The 20,782-nt window shown below is 38.7% G+C and overlaps 1 protein-coding gene across 4 annotated transcripts in view; it reads left to right on the top strand.

Annotated features, from left to right (window-relative positions):
* The window catches only part of slc12a5b (solute carrier family 12 member 5b), a 29,690-nt gene extending 9,390 nt beyond the window's left edge, over positions 1 to 20,300 (top strand). Inside the window, exons 2-26 of one of the 4 annotated variants that reach the window (XM_008414023.2) lie at positions 2,961 to 3,064; positions 3,145 to 3,285; positions 3,731 to 3,877; positions 4,370 to 4,424; positions 5,181 to 5,311; positions 5,786 to 6,033; positions 6,112 to 6,323; positions 6,402 to 6,569; positions 6,803 to 6,901; positions 7,022 to 7,079; positions 7,205 to 7,379; positions 7,502 to 7,620; positions 7,718 to 7,816; positions 8,761 to 8,880; positions 9,026 to 9,130; positions 9,263 to 9,431; positions 9,523 to 9,718; positions 9,856 to 10,025; positions 10,181 to 10,312; positions 10,461 to 10,568; positions 10,877 to 10,993; positions 11,214 to 11,416; positions 12,001 to 12,015; positions 12,120 to 12,237; positions 18,419 to 20,300. In XM_008414023.2, coding sequence (XP_008412245.1) covers positions 2,961 to 3,064; positions 3,145 to 3,285; positions 3,731 to 3,877; positions 4,370 to 4,424; positions 5,181 to 5,311; positions 5,786 to 6,033; positions 6,112 to 6,323; positions 6,402 to 6,569; positions 6,803 to 6,901; positions 7,022 to 7,079; positions 7,205 to 7,379; positions 7,502 to 7,620; positions 7,718 to 7,816; positions 8,761 to 8,880; positions 9,026 to 9,130; positions 9,263 to 9,431; positions 9,523 to 9,718; positions 9,856 to 10,025; positions 10,181 to 10,312; positions 10,461 to 10,568; positions 10,877 to 10,993; positions 11,214 to 11,416; positions 12,001 to 12,015; positions 12,120 to 12,237; positions 18,419 to 19,777 — 4,568 coding nt within the window. In that variant the 3' untranslated portion in view covers positions 19,778 to 20,300. Of the gene's footprint in view, positions 1 to 2,960; positions 3,065 to 3,144; positions 3,286 to 3,730; positions 3,878 to 4,369; positions 4,425 to 5,180; positions 5,312 to 5,785; positions 6,034 to 6,111; positions 6,324 to 6,401; positions 6,570 to 6,802; positions 6,902 to 7,021; positions 7,080 to 7,204; positions 7,380 to 7,501; positions 7,621 to 7,717; positions 7,817 to 8,760; positions 8,881 to 9,025; positions 9,131 to 9,262; positions 9,432 to 9,522; positions 9,719 to 9,855; positions 10,026 to 10,180; positions 10,313 to 10,460; positions 10,569 to 10,876; positions 10,994 to 11,213; positions 11,417 to 12,000; positions 12,016 to 12,119; positions 12,254 to 12,357; positions 16,001 to 18,418 lie in introns of those variants that run through there. The other 3 variants (XM_008414022.2, XM_008414020.2, XM_008414021.2) reach the window with 3 other exon arrangements.
* The last annotated feature ends 482 nt before the right edge of the window (positions 20,301 to 20,782 follow it).

The following is a 20,782-nucleotide window of genomic DNA, read 5'->3' as shown; positions in this document are numbered from 1 at the left end:
AACTTTTCGTGATTGCCTTCACTTTCCCATGATGATTTTTTTTGTGCTTCTCTTCTGAATGATACCTTTGTTCACTTAGACCAGGGGTGGGTGACTCCAGACCTCGAGGGACGGTCTCCTGCAACTTTTAGATGTGTCTCAACTTCAACACACCTGAGTCAAATAATGAGGTCGTTAGCAGCACTCTGGAGAACCTGACTGCACTTAGGAGGAGATTCAGCTGTAGGATTCAAGCGCGTTGGACCAGGGAGACATCTAAGAGTTGCAGGCCACCGGCCCTCCAGGACCAGGATTGCCTACCCATGACTTAGACCATTTTAATCATTTACATCTGTAAACTCTGGCTTTAGACAACTGGTGCAAATGAACAAATCACTGTTGCAGCTGAACCTCATTAAAGGTTAATTAGATTATTTGTAAGCGATGGCAATTGTGAACTTAAGATAAGTCAGAGTCTATCAGGGGAGAACCCACGCAGGCATGGAGAAAACATCTAATCTCCAGGCAGAAAGACTGCAGGCCTGGACTCAAAGTCAGGACTTTCTTGCTGCAAAGCAGCTGTGCTACCAAGTGCAGCACCATGCAGCCCAGAGGATTCATTTATCCCCTCAAAGGAGAGGGATAATTACTTGATATCCAACAATTACTCATAACTTCTATGTGTTGTAGTTCAGACTTTGTTATAAAATCTGAACAAACACTTAAAGTTTGTCACTTATTCATTTAGCTCATGGGTTCCTTGGATGAGTTTTTAACTTTTGGGAATTTTCTGTTTTTGAACAAGATTTTTTACAGGAAATATTGAGTTGACCCTTTTTTTTAATACATTTTGAGACTTGTGGATACGGAACAAATCACCCACAGTACTGGACAAAAATAATGATTTTGAAGAATAATGCTTGAAAGACAGTTATGGGATAAAAGAGGGATCTATAAAGTCCCATCAGATTTACTTTTCTCTCCCACTCTCATGCGCACAGGCAGCCAACCTTTTAGGATTAAGACGCTGATGGGAATAGGTCTGTTCGTTCATTTTAGCATCTTTATAGAAATAAATCTGAAGCTTTACATTTTTCATCATGCAGTTAGAAGGACTTAATTTGACAGTGTGTAGTGGTCTGTAATAGGAAGCATTTGCATTGTCAGAAAAATACAATTATAAATAATAAAGATAATATAATGTAGTGAGTGACAAAAGCCTTCACTTTATGAATATAAACATTTTGAGTAATGCATGACAAATAAATGTCTTTCATCTAAAACTGGTCACTCGTCATTTCATGATAACTAAATGAGGCAGCACAGATGAGCTGGACCTTCTCACTTCCTGACATACAGAAAACAAGTCATATGGTGATGAGATCAGAGACTGGACGTTTTTATCCCACCCTCTCATTGATGTTTCGGCTCAAACAAGCACGCAGGCATTTAATAAAGCATTGTTAAGTTGATTCTTTCGAAAGCAGATTTTATTCAAAGCTAAGAGCAGGGGTGAGGTTAAAATGCAGATTTAGAAAGCAGAGCAGTGTTCTGCGGGATTACAGCACACTTGCTCAAAATAAAACCCATTGTGGATCTTGTTACAAAGGGAAAAGCATCTATCGTCATGTATTTTTTCACACTTTCGAGAATTATTCTTTTGCCGATCAAAATGCTAGAAATGCTACTAGAGGTAAAAAAAAGTTTTTCAAAATAAAAAATATGTTTGACGGGCTATGTGTGTTTTGTAGAACCATCCGTGGTTTACAGGATTACCACCTGCGTCAGAGCAGTTTGGCTGGCATTTGTCTTTCCTCTTTACTTTAGAGATTAGTGTGTAATACTGCTACAGCTTTGGGAATTCAAGAGGTGACTTGGCTACGCTGCTGTGAGCGGCCAGATGTTACTCAACTACAAAATGTCAAATGGCTTTTATGAATAAAATACCATTGCACTGAATAATGAGGTGGAATGTCTTATTTGTGGGGGTTTTTGTCACTGGCCATTTTATTAGGTACTCTTTGCTTGTGTCCCTGTTTTGCCTTTTGAACAGTATTCTCTATGATAAAGACTCAATGAATGTGGCTCTGGCGGTCACACAGGCAAAAACTCGGATGAGGGAGGAGTTCAGCGAGGTCATGAATAATTACTTCTGTATGGTTTCGATGAGATTCTGGTCACAGACATCTCCTCGATCAGAGCAAAGATCTGGTTTCACTAACTAGTCTACTACTTGTTCTAAAATCCCTTCTGCTCTTAAACCAACGGGCCTGAAATAGCAAGTTGACGTAAATTCTGTGCATGTTTATCAACTCAATTAATTTACTGTTGGAGATTCACAGTTATTTTTCATTAAGTCAGTTTTAACCTTCTTAACAATGTGTTGAGTCAAAGCTTTCTTAAAGTATTATGTTATATGTTATCCCGTAGTTTAATCTTGAGTCACTTTGGAAGGAACAACTAACTGAAGTGGCACTTTCTAAAACATTAACAGCATTTCTTGTCTCATCAAATATAATCAACACAGTTGGTGTAAAGCATTGTCACTGATGTGTTTAATATTATGTGGTGGCGTGTTGTCTGACTCTACTTCGGGACTCTTGCAGGAATACTTTCTCCAAGGTTTGAAAGTTTGTCCACATGAAAATTTATTATTTTAACCTGACACCCTTTGACAAATTATGCTAAAGCTACATCCATGCCATATAGACTTTTAACAAATTATTAAGTACCTGATTGTATTGCTTATAAATAACGCTTAGAAACAAATCCTAAGCATTTGAGTGGATCCAAACGAAAAGACCATGATGCTTATAAATAATTTTTCTGACTGAATATTCTAGACAGGTGAAGAACATATAAAAACTCTTTTAGTGGGACTTCTACAACAGTGAAAACGCCGCTCACATCCTATGTACATCCTACGTATTTCTAAACTAAATGAAGAATCATCCCACATGCTAATGTTATTCGTGTTTCAGGCGATGGACACCCGAAAGAGAGCAGTCCTTTCATCAACAGCAGCGCAGCCTCTGATATGGAAAAGAGCCAGCAATATGACGGCAAGAGCATGGCCCTGTTTGAGGTGGGGGCTGCTCTCAGAAATGAGCACAGATTGTTCATGTAAAGTGAATATTGTCACCCAGGTGTCACTTTGTGCTCTAGGAGGAGATTGATACCAGTCCCATGGTCTCCTCTCTGCTCAGCTCTCTGGCCAACTACTCCAACCTGCCAACTGGCAGCAAGGAGCACGAAGAGGCTGAGAATAACGAGGAGGGGGCCCGGCCGTCTAAAAAACCTGCAAAGGTAGAACGCTGCAGCAATATTTATGTCAATAGAAAATGTTTACTTTATTTAGCTTCTCTTTGACATTTTGTAAAATGATTCATACATTAGCATTGTTATGACCATAATTGTACAGTTTAGAAAATATAGTATCTGTGACACAAATTCTGTGCGTATTCAGATTTCTAGCATCAAACACGCATAGAATATCTGTCAGTGTTTCCTCATTCAAAGTCTTCATATGAAAAACTAGTAGTTGCTGAATATAGCTGATAGTGCACATCCAGACTTTAAAACGAGCAGTTAAAATAAGTACTTTCATGCAAACAGAAAGTCAGAATTAAATGGTCCACATTTGGTAGAATCATATTGTATGAGGCCAGAACAACAAATGTTACAATGTGTATAATGAGAAAGCACTTAACCCTTTACTTTCCCATTTGTCATTGCGATTTGTGCTTTCCAGGCCCCCCAGCTCGGCACTCTGATGGGAGTCTACTTGCCGTGCATCCAGAATATTTTTGGAGTGATCCTCTTCCTGCGGATGACATGGATGGTTGGGATTGGCGGAGTCTTCGGCTCGTTCATAATTGTCTTCATGTGTTGCTCTACGGTGCGTTAAAATTCAAATGTTCATTCTATGGTTCATCTGTTATATGATGGAGATGTTCTTTTAAAGAAAAACTAATTACACTTGAGGAAATACATTTCTGTCCATAAAAATATATGTTTTGTTTTTTTTCTGATAGTGCAATCTTCAGATGTCCTTGTCTGGCATATTCATTCTTAGTTTAATGTACAGATGTTGAACTTGAATCCTGACATCTGGTTTGATGGGCTTTAGCTATCAAAATTACTCAAATAAAAAAAAGAAGAAATCAAAGCAAAGTGTCCATATGTGCTGCTTAGAGGTCATTATGTGAAGATTGATTCAACAAAGTGCTAAACCTTCAATATAAAGAGTAAAACTAAATTAAAAGATGTATGTGATAATCAGATGAGACAAATCAGAGATATTATTTATCCACTGAACCATTCGATAACCAAATAAGACAGTCTGCTGTTTGACTTGATGTTCTTCCTTGTTGTCTGTTGCTGTTTCCAGACCATGCTCACAGCCATCTCTATGAGTGCCATAGCAACAAATGGAGTCGTACCAGGTAAGGGTCTTCCTTCTCTTCCTCCTCACAAAGTATTCATGTCCCTTAAGCTTTTCTACATTATGTCACATTACAACCTTAAACTTCAGGGATGTTATCTGCAAAGTAGACCATAACTCCTTGTGTGTAATTTGACTTTAGTATAAACCCAGTTGTTCGGATATGGGCATTTTCAAAGAACATTATTGAACTAACAACATCAAGAACACCTAAAAGAACACATCCCACAGATTAGGTTATAAAACAGTGTCCCAAGCTTTGAACATCTGTTTGAGATTCAGTCCATCTTTCAGAAATTAAACAAGTTTGACACAACTGCAACTATAGGGAAGAAGAGTGTTTAGGAACCCAAGAAACAAAAGACACGTGCAATAATGTGCTTTGGTCAGATGAGAATAAAATTTTACTTTTTTACCTGTCTGGAACCGCTGTATCTGACACTGCACACAAACCCAAACACACCGTCCCTACCATAAAACATAGTGGTGACAGCGTCATGCTGTGGGGATTTTTCTTCAGCAGGGACAAGGAAGCTTATCGGGAAAATTATCAAAGTCTATAGAAAATGTGCAGGTGAAAGGTACTTGTGTGGTGTCTTGAAGATGAAATCCCAATAACGTATATTCAAGTTTGGGGTAGTACTACGACTAATGAGAAATACTTATTCAAACAAGGGTATGAATACCCCTGCAAAAGATTGTCTTAATGAGTGTGACAGATCAGAACCCTGAATCCAGTGTATGTTTTGACCCACAGCCGGTGGGTCGTATTACATGATCTCTCGCTCCCTGGGGCCAGAGTTCGGTGGAGCTGTGGGGATTTGTTTCTACCTGGGAACCACCTTTGCTGGGGCCATGTATATACTGGGTTGTATTGAAATTCTGCTGGTGAGTGGATCCAAACGAAAAAAACACAACTTTTGAATGTATTTGTGTTAATTGGCAGTCCTTTCTTTTGGTGTCTTCTTTCTGTGTGGTACAATATTCAAACATGTAGTCAAAAACATGTTTGAGGTCTCAGATGTTGACAATCAAACATTCGTTGCTTGAATTGTAGATTTATGAGCTTTTTCACCTTTTGACAAGTTACGTTTGTAATCACATTTTAAAATAATTATTACAATGATGTACACACTGCGTTAAAGGTTTATTATTTAATGTTCACTTTTTGTTCTGCAGGCTATTTCATTTGAAAATGTGAAAGTAACGGTCTTGTCAAATAATTTGATGTGGTTCATTTATTTTAGTAAGAGAACATGTAAACATTTCATTTATTGTTCTAAATATATATATATATATATATATATATACACACACATAGTAAAATCATTTATTTTGTCTCTACCTTCCTTTTTCCCTCAGATTTATATTGTTCCACAGGCAGCCATCTTTAAGATTGAGGGCCTGGAGGGTCCCGAGGCAGAGATTGCTCTCCTCAATAACATGCGGGTATATGGCACCATCGTGCTCAGTTTCATGGCCATAGTTGTGTTTGTTGGGGTCAAATATGTCAATAAGTTGGCGTTAGTCTTCCTGGCCTGCGTTATCCTATCTATTCTGGCCGTTTACGCTGGAATCATCAAGACTGCCCTTGAGCCTCCTGTCTTTCCGTAAGTGACACTCTTGTTTAGTTACTTTACCAATCTCTAACAATGTATTTAATTTATTTTTTATTTTTTACTTGGCAGTGTTTGTCTCCTTGGAAATCGTACACTTCTCTCTAAATCATACGACGTTTGTGCAAAGGTCATTGAAATAGACAATGAGACGATCACCACTAAAATGTGGAGGTCATTCTGTGATTCTGATTCCCTCAATGCTACATGTGATGAATATTTCATCAACAACAACGTTACAGAGATGCAAGGCATTCCTGGAGTCACTAGTGGGATCCTTGCAGGTTGGTTCTGTGACACATCAGTACCACAGTTTGACGATTACTCCACAGACACTTTATGTGTACTCATTCTTTTCTCAGAGAACCTATTTGGAAACTATCTAGAGAAGGGTATGTTCTTGGAGAAGCGTGGAATCTCATCCAATGTGGATCCTGAAATTCCGACCACCAACGCCAATCGCTACGTCCTGGCTGACATCACCAGCTTCTTCACCCTACTGGTGGGGATTTATTTCCCTTCTGTTACAGGTGACAAGTCCTTTTTTCTCATATTTAAAGGTATTAAAAGCAGAATTTATAGCAGTAATTATTTTTGACAGGTTATTCTGAGCAAGAAAATCTATGAAAGATTAATCCGAAAACAGCAAATGTCTGTGAAAACATTTGAGTGATTCTGGTTGTCATAAAAAAAAAAAAAGGGAAGACAGAATTTTAAAAGTGAAGCTCTAAATTGATTTTATTTATTTTTCTGGGACTCACAGGGATCATGGCAGGCTCAAATCGCTCTGGTGATCTGCGCGATGCCCAGAAGTCTATCCCGATTGGTACCATCGCAGCCATCACCACCACTTCCACTGTGTGTATCCTTAATTGGTCAAACATTGGCAGGAAGGAAAGAAAGATCATCATGTTCCGGAGGATCGTGAATATGTAAACAAATATTCTTAGCCAAGTGGTGTTTCTTAACTTTTCCTCCCTAGATATGTCTTGTGTAATTCTGTTTGGTGCTTGCATAGAAGGAGTTGTACTGAGAGACAAGTAAGTTTGACTGGTTTATTGATTTTTCGCTTTTTTTTTTTTTTTGTCATCTGCATCAGATGGTTTTAAATTCTCCTTTGTACGCATTGATAGAGAATAGCTGAGATTTTGCCTCCTCTCTTCAGGTTTGGTGAGGGGGTTAACGGTAACCTGGTGATCGGCACCCTGGCATGGCCTTCTCCCTGGGTCATCGTGTTTGGCTCTTTCTTCTCCACCTGTGGTGCAGGACTTCAGAGTCTGACTGGAGCTCCACGTCTTCTGCAAGCCATCTCAAGAGACGGCATCATCCCATTTCTCAGAGTTAGTCCAGGAATTCTTACTAAAGCTCAATTTATTTACCTTCCCTTGTCATGCAGAAACAAACACATGAGGATTTAAAGTCTGATGTATGCTTTTTTTATTTTTGTTGTTGTTGCTTTTAGGTTTTTGGACATGGTAAAGCCAATGGGGAGCCAACCTGGGCACTGTTACTAACAGCTAGCATCTGTGAGATCGGTATTATCATTGCCTCCCTGGATTCAGTTGCTCCCATCCTGTCTATGTAAGAATACCAGGATGGATTCGCTGTTAGGCAAAAATAATTGCAATTACTTATTTTCATCCTTTTGCTATTTCTAACATTTTGTTTTTGTTTTTAGGTTTTTCTTGATGTGCTATATGTTTGTCAATCTTGCCTGTGCCCTGCAGACCCTGCTGAGGACACCAAACTGGAGGCCACGATTTAAATTCTACCACTGGTAAGCCTTTAAGCCCATATATATCATATCAACATTTTTAAGATTTTTTTTTCTTTTCAGTTGTGTTTAGGCTTGCAACTCACACTAGCTCTGTTCATTTCCATCTGATATGTGAAAATGTGTGAATGAAAACGAAGACAAAGCAGTCAAGATTGCACCTTAAAGTGCCAAAGAAAGACAAGGATACATTGGAAAATACATTTAAAATTAGGGGCTGCGTCCTTTGAAGGTCGATTACATCACAGTAGCGCAACAAAGGCTGTCCAAATTTGAAGGCTCCTTTAAATGCATCCTCCTTTTCCCTGGATTTGAAGGACTGATGTATCCTTCATGGCCCACTGTATCCCAAGATTCATTCATCAATGGGAGATTTTTGTTGTTGTAACAATGGCAGGTGAAGTTAGGGAGGAGTACAGTTTTAAATATAAGTACATTAAAATCTGCTGGTACTAACATTAAAAGCTTAAAGCAGTTTTGTTGTTAGGCTTTTGCCATATGCATAGACATTTTTTATATATTTTTTGTAAAAGAATGTATTAAATGAATTTATTTTAAAAATCACAGATTCTGTGATTGAACTATTTGTCACAGCTATGGCATAGATTGGGTTGTATCCTCTTTTCTCATTCTAGTTTTGTTCTTTACCTTAATTTCAGGATTTTATTGGTTAAATAATCATGAGGGGGAAAAAGCAACATCCTTCCCATTTTAGAGTGCATGACTTGAAAGACTATTTTTAAGTCCAAATATTGTGTTGTAAACATATCTGTTTTTGAAAAAAAAAAAGAAGAAGTAAGGCAAACTTTTATTTATGTTTCAGTCAAAATATTTATGGTTTTAGGTTTTAGTTGGCTCTAAAATATAACATTTGGCCTTTAAAAGCAATGGAGAGGACCAAATGTTCTGTAAACAGTCACATACTTTTGACATCCTGTCACCAACAGGGCTTTGTCTTTCCTGGGTATGAGTCTGTGTCTGTCACTCATGTTCATCTGCTCCTGGTATTATGCCATAGTCGCCATGGGTATTGCCACCTGCATCTACAAGTATATTGAGTTCTGTGGGTGAGTAATCATCACAGCAGCATGTACTTCATCATTGATGGATAAGGTTTTTTTTAAATTACAAGGATTTCTTTGTTTAAGGTATATTACCTATCATCGGCGTTTAAATAAATCTGTTGTCAATTGTTGTCATGTTTTAAAACAGAGCTGAGAAGGAGTGGGGCGATGGCATTCGAGGAATTTCACTCAGTGCTGCACGATTTGCTCTGATGAGGCTGGAGGAGGGGCCGCCACACACCAAAAACTGGAGGTCTGTTTAGTCTTATGATTTGTGTTTGAACATATGGAAAAAAAATTGCCAACTTGAAACCAATTTGCTTTTTCCTTTTGATTATTTTGCCACTAATTTGTTGTGGTGTTGTGGTCCTCTGCTTGCTGTCAGGCCTCAGATCCTGGTGCTGGTGAGCATGGATGCTGAGCAGAATGTGGAGCAGCCCCGCCTGCTCTCTCTGACCAATCAGCTCAAAGCAGGCAAAGGCCTGACCATTGTAGGTACTGCTGTTCAAGGAACTTTTCTCGACAGCTATAGTGAAGCCCAGAGGGCAGATCAGGTATCTTGATTCCCTTTGAAAGATACACAGCTTTTCTACACACATTTTCAGTTCCAAAGTGAAATTTCCAGTTGTGCATCTTTGTCTGCAGTCTTTGCGCAAGCTGATGGAGACAGAGAGGGTGAAAGGTTTCTCTCAGGTGGTCGTCTCCTCCAACATGAGAGATGGGACATCACACCTGATCCAGGTTGGAGGACTTGGGGGTTTGAAGCACAATACTGTGATGGTGAGCTGGCCTCAGAACTGGAAGCAGCCCGAGTGCTACCAGCAGTTCAGGAACTTCATTGGTAAGGAAACTACAGTCTCGTCTTCATGTCCTTTTATTATGACTATATTTGGAAGAAAACAAGATATTATCATTTTTATAAGTTGGTAAAAGATTGTGTAAATCTTTTATTGTCTTTTTTCCTCTTTTTGTTTGCAGAGACTGTTAGAGAGACAACCATAGCTAGTTTGGCTTTGCTGGTTCCTAAGAATATCTCCAGCTATCCGTCCAATGGAGAGCGCTTCACTGAAGGCCACATAGACGTGTGGTGGATCGTCCATGATGGAGGCATGCTGATGCTTCTGCCCTTCCTGCTCCGCCAACATAAGGTGAGAATCAGCACTTTGTGCTTTTTTATTATTTCAGACATTTACTGTGTAGCGAGAAATAATCCATCTAGGTTAGTGATGTGAATTTAAAACAGTATATTTATGAAACATCAGGGAACTTCAGTGCATGTTCAAGCTAATGTTTGTTACCTCAGGTGTGGAGGAAGTGCAAAATGCGCATTTTCACTGTGGCACAAATGGATGACAACAGCATCCAGATGAAGAAAGACCTCATCACTTTCCTCTATCACCTTCGCATTGATGCTGCTGTGGAAGTAGTGGAGATGGTGAGAGATTTGTCTCAGACTTGCATCCGCCATTATTTGCAGGAAGACTTTTTTTTTCTATTAAAGCTTGCTCAGTGTTTCTAAATAAAACCTGTTCCTTAGATTATTATAATGCTTATTAACTCAAACATCTGCTTTCCTCTCAAAGCTTGACAGTGACATCTCAGCTTACACCTACGAGAAGACACTGGTAATGGAGCAAAGATCGCAGATCCTCAAACAGATGCATCTGACAAAGAACGAGATGGAGAGAGAGGTAAATTAGAAAACACTTCCACCGGAAGAAATGAACATAGGAAACATTTCATGGGTTTTGTTATCCAGCGACATTAATCTAATGATCAGAATTGTCTTTGTTTTCATTTTAAAAACTGTGTTGATTTGCTTTGCACCACTTTATGTTGGTTTAATACATAAGATCCCAACAAAATACATTGAAGTTTGGGGCTATTATGAGCCAAACTGAAAAAGTGTCAAGCGGTATGAATACTTTCACAACCATTTTTCTACCAATTTGGAACCAAGTACAGGAATTAAAGGGGGCTTCCTGTTTAATTTTTGTAGATTCAAAGTATTACTGATTTTTCCCGTGGATCCATCCGTCGTAAAAACCCGCCAACCTTGCAGCCCCAGCACAGCACCGAGGAGGGAACCAGCCTGGCAGAAAAACCAGAAGATAAGGTAAACGTTTAAAACATCCTCTTTCTGTCTCTCTCTCTGTTGTTCAGATTCTGTGCCCTCTATTCTTTCATGAAATGGGGTTGCTTGATCCCAGAAGCTGTTATTGTTGCAGTGCGTAGCCCTTTTCCTGTAGTGGCTCGGTGAATAATCACTTTCACTTTTACTGACAGGTGTCTCTTTTCATCCTTTCACCCTGTCATCACACGTGTTTGTCTCTCAGTCTGAGGCTGTCTCCCACCCAAAACAGGTCCGCCTGATCCAAAGTAAGAACGCAGCCACACCCACCAGCCCAACAAGCCCCATTTCACCTGCTGCCACGCCTACAGGGGGCGCTGTCACCTGGAGAGACAGCAAGGGCCCAGATAAAGGGATGACGGACTCAGCAGCGACACCAGGGGGCAAAGACCCCCTTAACATGAAACCGTAAGTCACCTGGAACCTAACTTCAACTCATGAGCCTGTATGAGGTTTATGTGAAAGACCCAGTTTTACAAACCAGATCAAAAACGTTCCAGGAAATGTTTCATTTCTATAACGCATCTGGGCATAATGTCTTGATGTACATTTTTAGTTCCAATCTGAATAAAAACAGACACCAAACAAAGCCAGTGCGGCAGTTCAGTTATTTTTTGTCAAATTAAACTAAACCTAAGGTTTAGTTATTGCTTTCATATATGATTTTTATTTTTTAGATACATGCCTTTTTGTGTCATGTTACTCTTTGTCTCTTGCCTTGTTGAAGGAATAACAATTTCCCCAAAATTAATTTGTGAAATCTTGAAACATAGTATTTTGTGGTTGTACTTTTTACATAAAGCCAACCTTTGAACATTTTACTCTCTCTAAGTAAAATACCTTTGGGTCATGTGTTAAAATACAATTGTACTTATTATTAAAAAGAAACCTATTGAACATATGACAAATGTACCTACCTGTCAGCAGCTCTTTGAAAAAAATATTGCTATGTTTTTTTTTTTGTTTTGTTTTTTTTTTTACTCATGCTTCAGGGAATGGGAGAGCTTGTGAGTATTCACATTTTCTAATCAGTTGTGTTTCCTTTCTGATTGGAGCATCTAAAAAGCTGTTTTTCTTTTTCCAGTTGTGAGTTGAATTTCTCTGGTTTCAGGAACCAGACGGATGTGAGGCGCATGCACACAGCAATGCGACTCAATGAGGTCATCACAAAGAAGTCCAAGGAGGCAAAATTAGTCCTGCTCAACATGCCGGGACCACCAAAGAACCGAGTGGGCGACGAAAACTGTATCCTTCATATTTTTCCGTGTGCTCAAATTAAGCATTAGACAAAAACAGCATAGACTTCATATTAATTCATGTGATAATCCTTCACTTGGAGTGACTCTCAGATATGGAGTTTCTTGAGGTTCTCACTGAAGGTCTCAACAGGGTTCTCCTAGTGCGAGGAGGCGGGCGAGAAGTCATCACCATCTACTCCTGAGAGGCTTAAAATAGCATCTAAAAGAACCTGTGAGTTCTTCTGCTTCTCTGTGATTCCGGGAAAATCCTCCCTCCAACCCATTGCCTGTCCCCTTCACCTGGCAACCAGACTGCAGCGCTTCCGGGAGCGTCGACCCATGACCTAACTCCATCTATTACCTCCAAACCATCTGAGCTCACTTCACCTGATAACTTTTTGGAAGAACTTTCTGATTTATTCTGGATTTTTCCTGCTCATCTGTAGGAGAAAAAAAAATCATTTTTGTCTTTGATCTGTCATTTGACATCTGTGCTATTGGAGAGTTTGTTCATCCTAAACCATCTTGGTTTTTGTCCGTGACTGTTTGAATGATAACACCCAAGTAATAATTTCAATGACTGAATGGATGTAGACAACTATTCTGTGTTCATTTAGATAAAACTGTTGCGTAAAAGCAACTAAGCGTGGGTTCTTTGTTATTTTAACACAAACAAATAGCATTCATTCAAATTGCATTTGTTCAAATTCATGTTTAGAAAATTTGATAGAGCTTTAGCTCTAAGAAAAAATATTTTATAGAAATCATGGCCGTAAATCTGGTCATTTTTGCATTCTTTTGAATTGTTAACCCACTTAGTAAATTGTAGAATTCGCATTTAAGTATATATGAAAATATTTTTAAATAAATAATTAAACAATTGTCTGTGGAAAAAGTAAAAGTTCTAGATGGTGTCTCTTTTTGAAGAGCAGTATCACAATACTGTAGATGACATTACAGAATAGAAAACAATGAGCTTCATTGTTGTGGCTCTGCTGTGTCAGAGCCATTTTTTATCTAAAATGTCCACATACTAGCTTATTTTTAAAGACAAATTCTTTATACTAATGCTCTTATTCAGATGTTGTTTTTCCTTTTTTGAAAAGCAGGGTTGTGCATGTCAGCTGAATCTGTTGCAGCTTGACTTCATAAATTGGCCAAGCTTTGCAGCGCTGAATAGAGAGCGCGTCTCACTCCTTCGCAAAGAGCTCCATCAGTTTTTATTGGTCAACTTTGTGGTCTGATTAAACCTGGCCCTCACTCTGCAGGCACACTGCAACTGCTAAATGTTAGAGGAACAATTTTGTATTTAGATCCAAATTTAATAACCATTTTAAAAAATATCCTCTTAATTGATAGGGGCAGCAAAATATGTGGTTTAGAAATATGTTTACAGATGCAATTTAGTCTTAAATGAGATTGCGATGGAGAAATGTTGTGGCACTTTTTTATTAGCTTATTTCACAAGCTGCAGTTCTGAGAATTTCTGACATGTAGAGCTGAAACATGCAGAAACATCTGTTCAAAGGTAACTCTGTTGACTAAAGGTCGCTCACTAACTCACAGCTGCACAAAACCTGCGAAATACAAACACGGTGAAATGTAGTAAAAATAAATTTCAGAGGGTGACTGCTACAATTTTGAGATGACTTTGTTAATCAGAAACTACCAGGGTGTATATGTTTTCATGATTCATTTAATTCTCCAGCTTATTTTATGTTTTTATGTTTAGTTTACATTGCATTAGATTTTACAGACCGGCTACAAAGGTAAACCATAAAGATTTGTTTATCTTTGGCATAAAACTTCATCAGATAACTGTGGAGGAGAGATAGGCCTAAAATATCCACATGTCATAATATATATTTTATTCATTTATATAAATGAGGAAGGAAAAAATGGGATCCTTAGATTTATTCTGACCTTCCCTATGTAGCAACAACTTCAAATTAAAGTTTTTGAATTTTAGTTTATTTTGTATACGATAACTTAGATTTTTAAGCTCTTGATTTGATTAAGTTGAGGACTTTAACTTGGCTTATCTAAAACTTCACTAATTCTATTCTTTTATTTATTTATTTTTTTCACATTTAGGTTAAAAAGCTTCTGCATTCATGGATCTGATGTTATTGCTGGTGGATTGCTTTAACCATAGTTGTATTAACATTTACAGTGTTGTACAGTTCTGATGCAGCTAAAGAGGCCCAGATCATATTACCAACATGCTTTCCAAATAGGTTGCTCCTTTCCTGTTAGATTGTGTTATTTAGTGTTTTTTGTTTATTTTTTACATTTGCAACTAAAATAGATATCTTAATATTTTATTTGTGTATAGATTGTTTTTCTAACAGTATTGCCATTAAACTAAACTGCAAACAAGCGGTCAAGTTCCCTTTGGAGAACTTCATCTGTATAACTTACACCAGTGGAGGTCAGTGTTTATCCACAGTTCTGACTCCTGGTGAGAAAACTGTTTAGCTGCTTTTACGGAGAGCTTCTTGGTCGTGTGTGTTTTCAAAGTTTTATTTTAGTTGAACAGTCAAGGGAAGAATATCATTGGTATTAAAGTTTCATTTATTTGTAAATGACAGTCAGTTCATCATCTTATGATCCACCGTGAATGCTACTGTGCTTGGGGAGGGAAAAAAGTGAGGCAAACATGGCAATATAACCACTAAAGAATGATTGAGAATTAAGAAGAAAGTCCTCAGCCTAGTCCAAACCCAGAACTTTTTCTTATTGACATGTTGTGACCTGAAAAAAACTGTACATCAAACATACCCCTCAAACATCTAAAAAGATGAAAGTGAGGAGACCGATATCAGAGGCTCAGGCAGATGACAGAGACTGGTAGACAGCTAAAAGAAGCATCTCACTGATGGAGGCAACATCAGTTAAGTGGGTGGGGTGTAATAACTTTTTCTTCAGACTATACATTTTTGCTTATCGTTCTTGTTCCTAGACTAAAACAAGTTTAATAATTGTTAAGTGCAGTTAATTATTTCCTTTTTCAGACAAAGAAATAGATTAGCGATCAACATGTGGGAATTTCTTGATAAGAGACTATATTAATGGGGCATACCAAGTTATTTACATTACTGTATGTTTTTGGTCAGCAGTTTCACCGCAATGTGTCACATAACTCATAAGTCAGAGTGTGTTTCTAATATCCAGAACATGTATAGATTATCTTTATGGAGATGGACGGACCTTTGTGATTAAAGTTTAATGACGAAAGCCCACTTCCCTCTCTATCTACTATTACCCCATCCTTTCGTATAAGATTCACTTTGTGTTTTAATTTTCTCTCATCTGTATTATACGGTAGCATACAGTTTGCAAACCTTACCTCATCCTGAATACAATAATATATTGCTTTATTGAATAATGTTTGTACAGAGAAGTGTTTGCTTTATGTTACTGATAAAGGTGGGGGCAGCAACACCCCCTGCGCATGTACTGGATGTTATTTTACAGGTGATACATACTGGTTTCTACTTTGCACTTCTTGCAGACTGTGCATGCCGGGTTTGTTTTACAGTAAACGGTATCTTAAAGACACAAAACATAACGTTACGCTTAACAGTGTCGACCGGTTTAAGGTAGGAATGTGTTTAAAACTATTGCATGTTTTATTTTCTGACCTTTATACAGCTTTTGAAGTTAGATACAGATAATAGTTTGAATGAACCGTTTTTATGTCTGCACAAAATGCAATAAATTTTAAAATTAATAAAAGTTGGAAATATGTGGACTCTTTCCTGTTGAGGGCTTATTTTACGGTTTTTTTTTTCAGTAATAAGGAAGCTGTGTCTGCTGAAGACGTCCAACACAGTGTCTGAAGTTAATTGTGCCCGTCGCATGAAGTTGTGGTTCAAGCTATCTTTGACCTTGTGAAGGAGATATGAACAGTACAGGACAAAGATAAGAGACTAAGCTGATCCGCTTTGCTTTGCTTAGTTCTTTGTTCTTGGTCATATACAGACATTAGCAGGAGAAAGGTAACAATTGTGCTGTGAATCCAAATCAAGGAGTCAGAATCTTCATTGTCCAATAAAAAGAAATCTTTTATTAAAAAGTGAACTTTGAGGTTTTTCACATTTTGTCAGAACTTCACTGTATTTTATTGGGATTTTATGTGAACACAAAATGGTGCATGATTGTGAACAGAACCTCTAAAAAAATCTAGTGCAACCAATTGTCTTCAGCAGTTATTTAAGTGCACCTTTGTTCTGTATAGATGTCAGAGATGTTTTTTACAACTACAAAACCCAACAATACATGGCTGTTCCCCTGAAAGGGCCGAGCAAAGAGTGAGTTAATCAGATAAGCAGCCACACCTACTGTAACAGTGGAGAAGCTGCAGAGATCCACGTTAGACGTGCCCTTTACAAATCCAGCCTTTGTGAAGAAGTGGCAAGAAGAAAACATTTTTGGAAAAAAAAACCTTGAGAAGCTTTCTTTCCAATTTTCCACAAGGCATGTGGAAGATGATGCAAACATGGAGGAAGATGCTCTGGTCAGATGAGACCAAAATGTTACTTTTTGGGTTACATGCAAAATGCAACCTGCAGAAAACAAGCACTGCAGTTCTCTCTGAAAACACTATCTCCATACAAGATCGTAGAGGTGACAGTGTAATGCCGTGGGCTTGCTTTTCTTCAGCAAGTACAGTAAATATTGTCAGAGCTGTTGGGAAGATGGATGAAGCAGAACACAAGGCAGGACAGGAGGAAAACCAGTCAGAGGATGCAAAAGACTAACGTGATGCTCCTCCATCCAGGACCATGTGGACATACAGCCAAAGCTATTGTAATGGTTTAGCTCAGTGTGTTTTCCATACTGGTCTTCAGGGACCACTGCCCTACACATTTTAGACATGTCTCTATTCCGGGACACCCGATTCAAATGATTGCATGACGGCTTCTGCATGCCACTGGGTGCTGCAGAAACTTATCACTCACTTATTCAAGTCAGGTGTGTGACAGTAGAGATACACCTAAAGTATGCATTTTTTAAAACATTTTCTAAAGGTCAAACTTTTCATCTTGAGGTGTTTATATTGTTTTTCCTTTGAATTATTTTGGTCAAAACCTTGGACAGAATTTGGAATTATGCAAAAAAAAAATATATTATTTGAGAGTAACAAAATTGTTTTAAGAGTAGAGTTGAGTTGAGTTGCTACAATACAAAAATAAAATGCAATTTCAAAAGGGATTGGGAAACTTTTTCAACCAAATCCAATATTGATGACTTGTTGTCAGCATTATCAATCTTTTGGTTTGAGCCGCCTCGCTCTAGCTACGTGACAAAAACGTGAACAATTTTAAGATGTGTGAAAACCTTTGCAGGGCAGTGTGCATTTGAAACTGAAAAATCTGTTCCAAGGCTAAGCGTTTAACACTTAGCCTTGACCAAGAGGTCAAGGCTAAGTGTTACACGCAGAGTTACTCTTTCTCTTAATATTTGTGGCACTTCAGTGTTTTCTTTTAGGAACAAATATAAGAGGCAGGAGCCTGCAAACTGCAAACTCAGCTTCCCCTCCCCCAATTTCAGTGATAAACTTCCTTGAATAGTTCCCACGGTTTTACATAGAAATAGACAATGATTATAAAGTCTGTCACTGGGGATAGAAAGTGCAAGTGTTGTGGCTGCTGCTGCAACACAGATGTTGTTAGGAATACCAGGATAATAATAATTTTTTATTATTATTGAGGCACATTTTTGATCAGCAGCTTATGATTCAGCGAGATACAAGTTTGCTTTTTGTGTTCCACTTCACCACATTTACTTTGGAACAGGAATTCAGAGATACATGTAATAAAATACTGAAAAAAAGAGCTGAAGAAAAACTGCTGACATTTCAGAACTGTTTATTACGACAGACAAAGTCCGCAGCGCTCCATTCTTCATGCAGAGAAAACAGTACATTTATTGTCTGACTGAGAGCAGGGTTGACCAATGTTTTTTTTACCTATCTTGTGTAAACAGAGACAGGTCAAGCAGCAAAAACGAATACTGTTAATAGCACCAGACAGCTGTCAGGATGAAGAAGCGGTCGACTAACCTTCGAGTGAGATTACCCGTTTTCCTGTTTGTATCCCAGGTGATTTTTGTTGTCATTTACTTTTATTTTGTGACCTACGACGAGCATGCCGATGCCCGTTTTCAGAACAATCAGACAAATCCAATGCACAACGCTGTGTACAAGGACTACCCCTTCTTCACAGATATACAGGTCATGATTTTCCTCGGCTTTGGATGTTTGCTGGCATTTTTCCGACTCTACGGTTTCGGTGGGATGGCTTTTAACTTTCTGACTGCTACCTTTGCCATCCAGTGGGCCATCCTGGTGCAGGGCTACTTCCAGTTCTATCATGATGGGAAGATCCACTTTGGAGTTATCAACCTCATAAATGCAGAATTTGCCTGTGCTGTGGTCCTCATCTCTTTCGGAGCGGTGCTGGGGAAGACCAGCCCGCTGCAGCTGCTGGTCATGACTCTGTTGGAGGTGCCTGCGTTTGCGGTCACAGAGTGGGTCGTCCTGAAGTATCTGAGGATCAATGATGCAGGAGGGTCTATTCTCATCCATCTCTTTGCCTGTTATTTTGGACTGGGTGTGACTTTTGTGCTGTACAGGTCAGGTTTAACGGAGGGTCATGCTAAGGAGAACACCAGCTACCACTCGGACATCCTGTCTGTGATGGGCACATTATTCCTCTGGGTGTTCTGGCCCTCATTCAACTCAGCACTGACCCTTAAAGGGGATGACCAGCACAGAGCCATTCTGCACACCTTTATTGGCCTCAGCGCCTCCACACTGACTGCATTCGCTCTGTCTGCAATGCTGAGCAAAAAGGGAAAGCTCACCATGGCAGATATTCAGAACGTGACCCTTGCTGGGGGAGTAACAGTCGGGGCGTCTGTGGATATGATGATATCACCTGCAGCTGCGTATGTGCTGGGGATGATGGGCTGCACTGCCTGCATGCTGGGCTACAAGTACCTGAGCCCATTCTTAGCACAACGCTGCAGGATCCAGGATCAGTGTGGGATACACAATCTGCACGGACTAACAGGACTTATATCATGCGCAGCAGGGATATGTGCTATTCTGATGGCTGATGAGGAAGTTTACGGCCCAAGTTTGTATGAGATCTTTACTCACAGAGCTCCAGTGGAGGGGGACCCGAAACTGCAAGAATTGCAGATGCTGATTCCAGGTTTAAAACCAGGATTGGGAAGGACTGCAGGGGAACAGGCTCTCTTCCAGGTTGCAGCTCTATTCTCCACGATAGGACTGTCGGCACTGGGGGGCATTCTGACAGGTTACGTGTTGAAGCTGCCTTACCTTGCAGCTCCTTCGGATGATCTCTGCTTTGATGATGTGGTGTTTTTTGAAGTTCCCCCAGATTATGATGCACCATTTAATCTCAGCTACAAAATGACTGCAGAGGATTCTCCAGATGTGCAGCAGCAGAGAGTTGTCATTCAATTGACGGACAATAACATGGAAAATAAATGTGCCTGACTTGGTCTTTTGAACTGACTGGAGTAAGAATGTATTGGTTTATCTCACTATTAAATACATGTTTATATTCAATACACTCTAGAATTCTTGTTGGCATTTCTATTTGTGCAATACTTTTCAGTAACTTTGTTGATATAATTCATACTCCACAAAAACAGAGCTGTCAGCTGCTACCTGCAAAAAGTAATTGTATTATCAAACACTAAAATTAAAGTACTGAATACTATATTGTTTTGCAATTGCTTAGTTAAGTCCCAAGATACCCCAAAAAATTCAGCTAAAATTCATAATAATTTTTAAGTTACATAATCTTCATTCTAAAAATGTACAAAATATGAATAAAAATAGAACAATGTTATTTTTTTTAATGTACAGATTTAAATATTACTAATAGTAGAAGTTAAAAACTAAGGAAACCAATATAAATCTGGCCATCCCTTTGTAGGCTAGTGCAGACTAAATACATAAGACTTTTTGTTAAGTGTATTTGGATTTTATCTCTACAAGCTAATTTTAAACCTTTGAAAAATAAACTGCATTGCCTTACAGTACCACTTAACGCTTCAAATGTGTCATTCTTTGTCATTCAGTAAATGCAAACATACGCATTTGTTCGGAATTATACGTTACAAATCCATCCATCCATCCATTTTCTTTCACCCTTGTCCCTCAGTGGGTCGGGAGAGTTTCTGGTGCCCATCTCCAGCTAACGTTCCGGGCGAGACGCGGGGTCACCCTGGACAGGTCGCCAGTCTGTCGCAGTACGTTACAAATCATTTTCCAAAATAAAAGCACCTAGTGTTTATTTTTTTCCTATCAAAGGGGGCAGATAGATTTTCTGCCCCCTTTCTTGAATAATTCAAGAACTCATCTTGATTATTCATTTCAAAAAGTCTTAACAAACTTACAGTGAAAAAGATAAAATATCCAAATCTTCAGTCTAATTTTAACAAAATACGCAGCCATTAATAAATACTTTAACTTTCAACTTTATATACTAGTAAA

This window comes from Poecilia reticulata, linkage group LG7 (assembly GCF_000633615.1).
Source record: "Poecilia reticulata strain Guanapo linkage group LG7, Guppy_female_1.0+MT, whole genome shotgun sequence".
Taxonomy (NCBI): domain Eukaryota; kingdom Metazoa; phylum Chordata; class Actinopteri; order Cyprinodontiformes; family Poeciliidae; genus Poecilia; species Poecilia reticulata.
The sequence above is the reverse complement of the archived record's forward strand: the minus strand, read 5'-3'. Positions and strand labels throughout refer to the sequence as shown.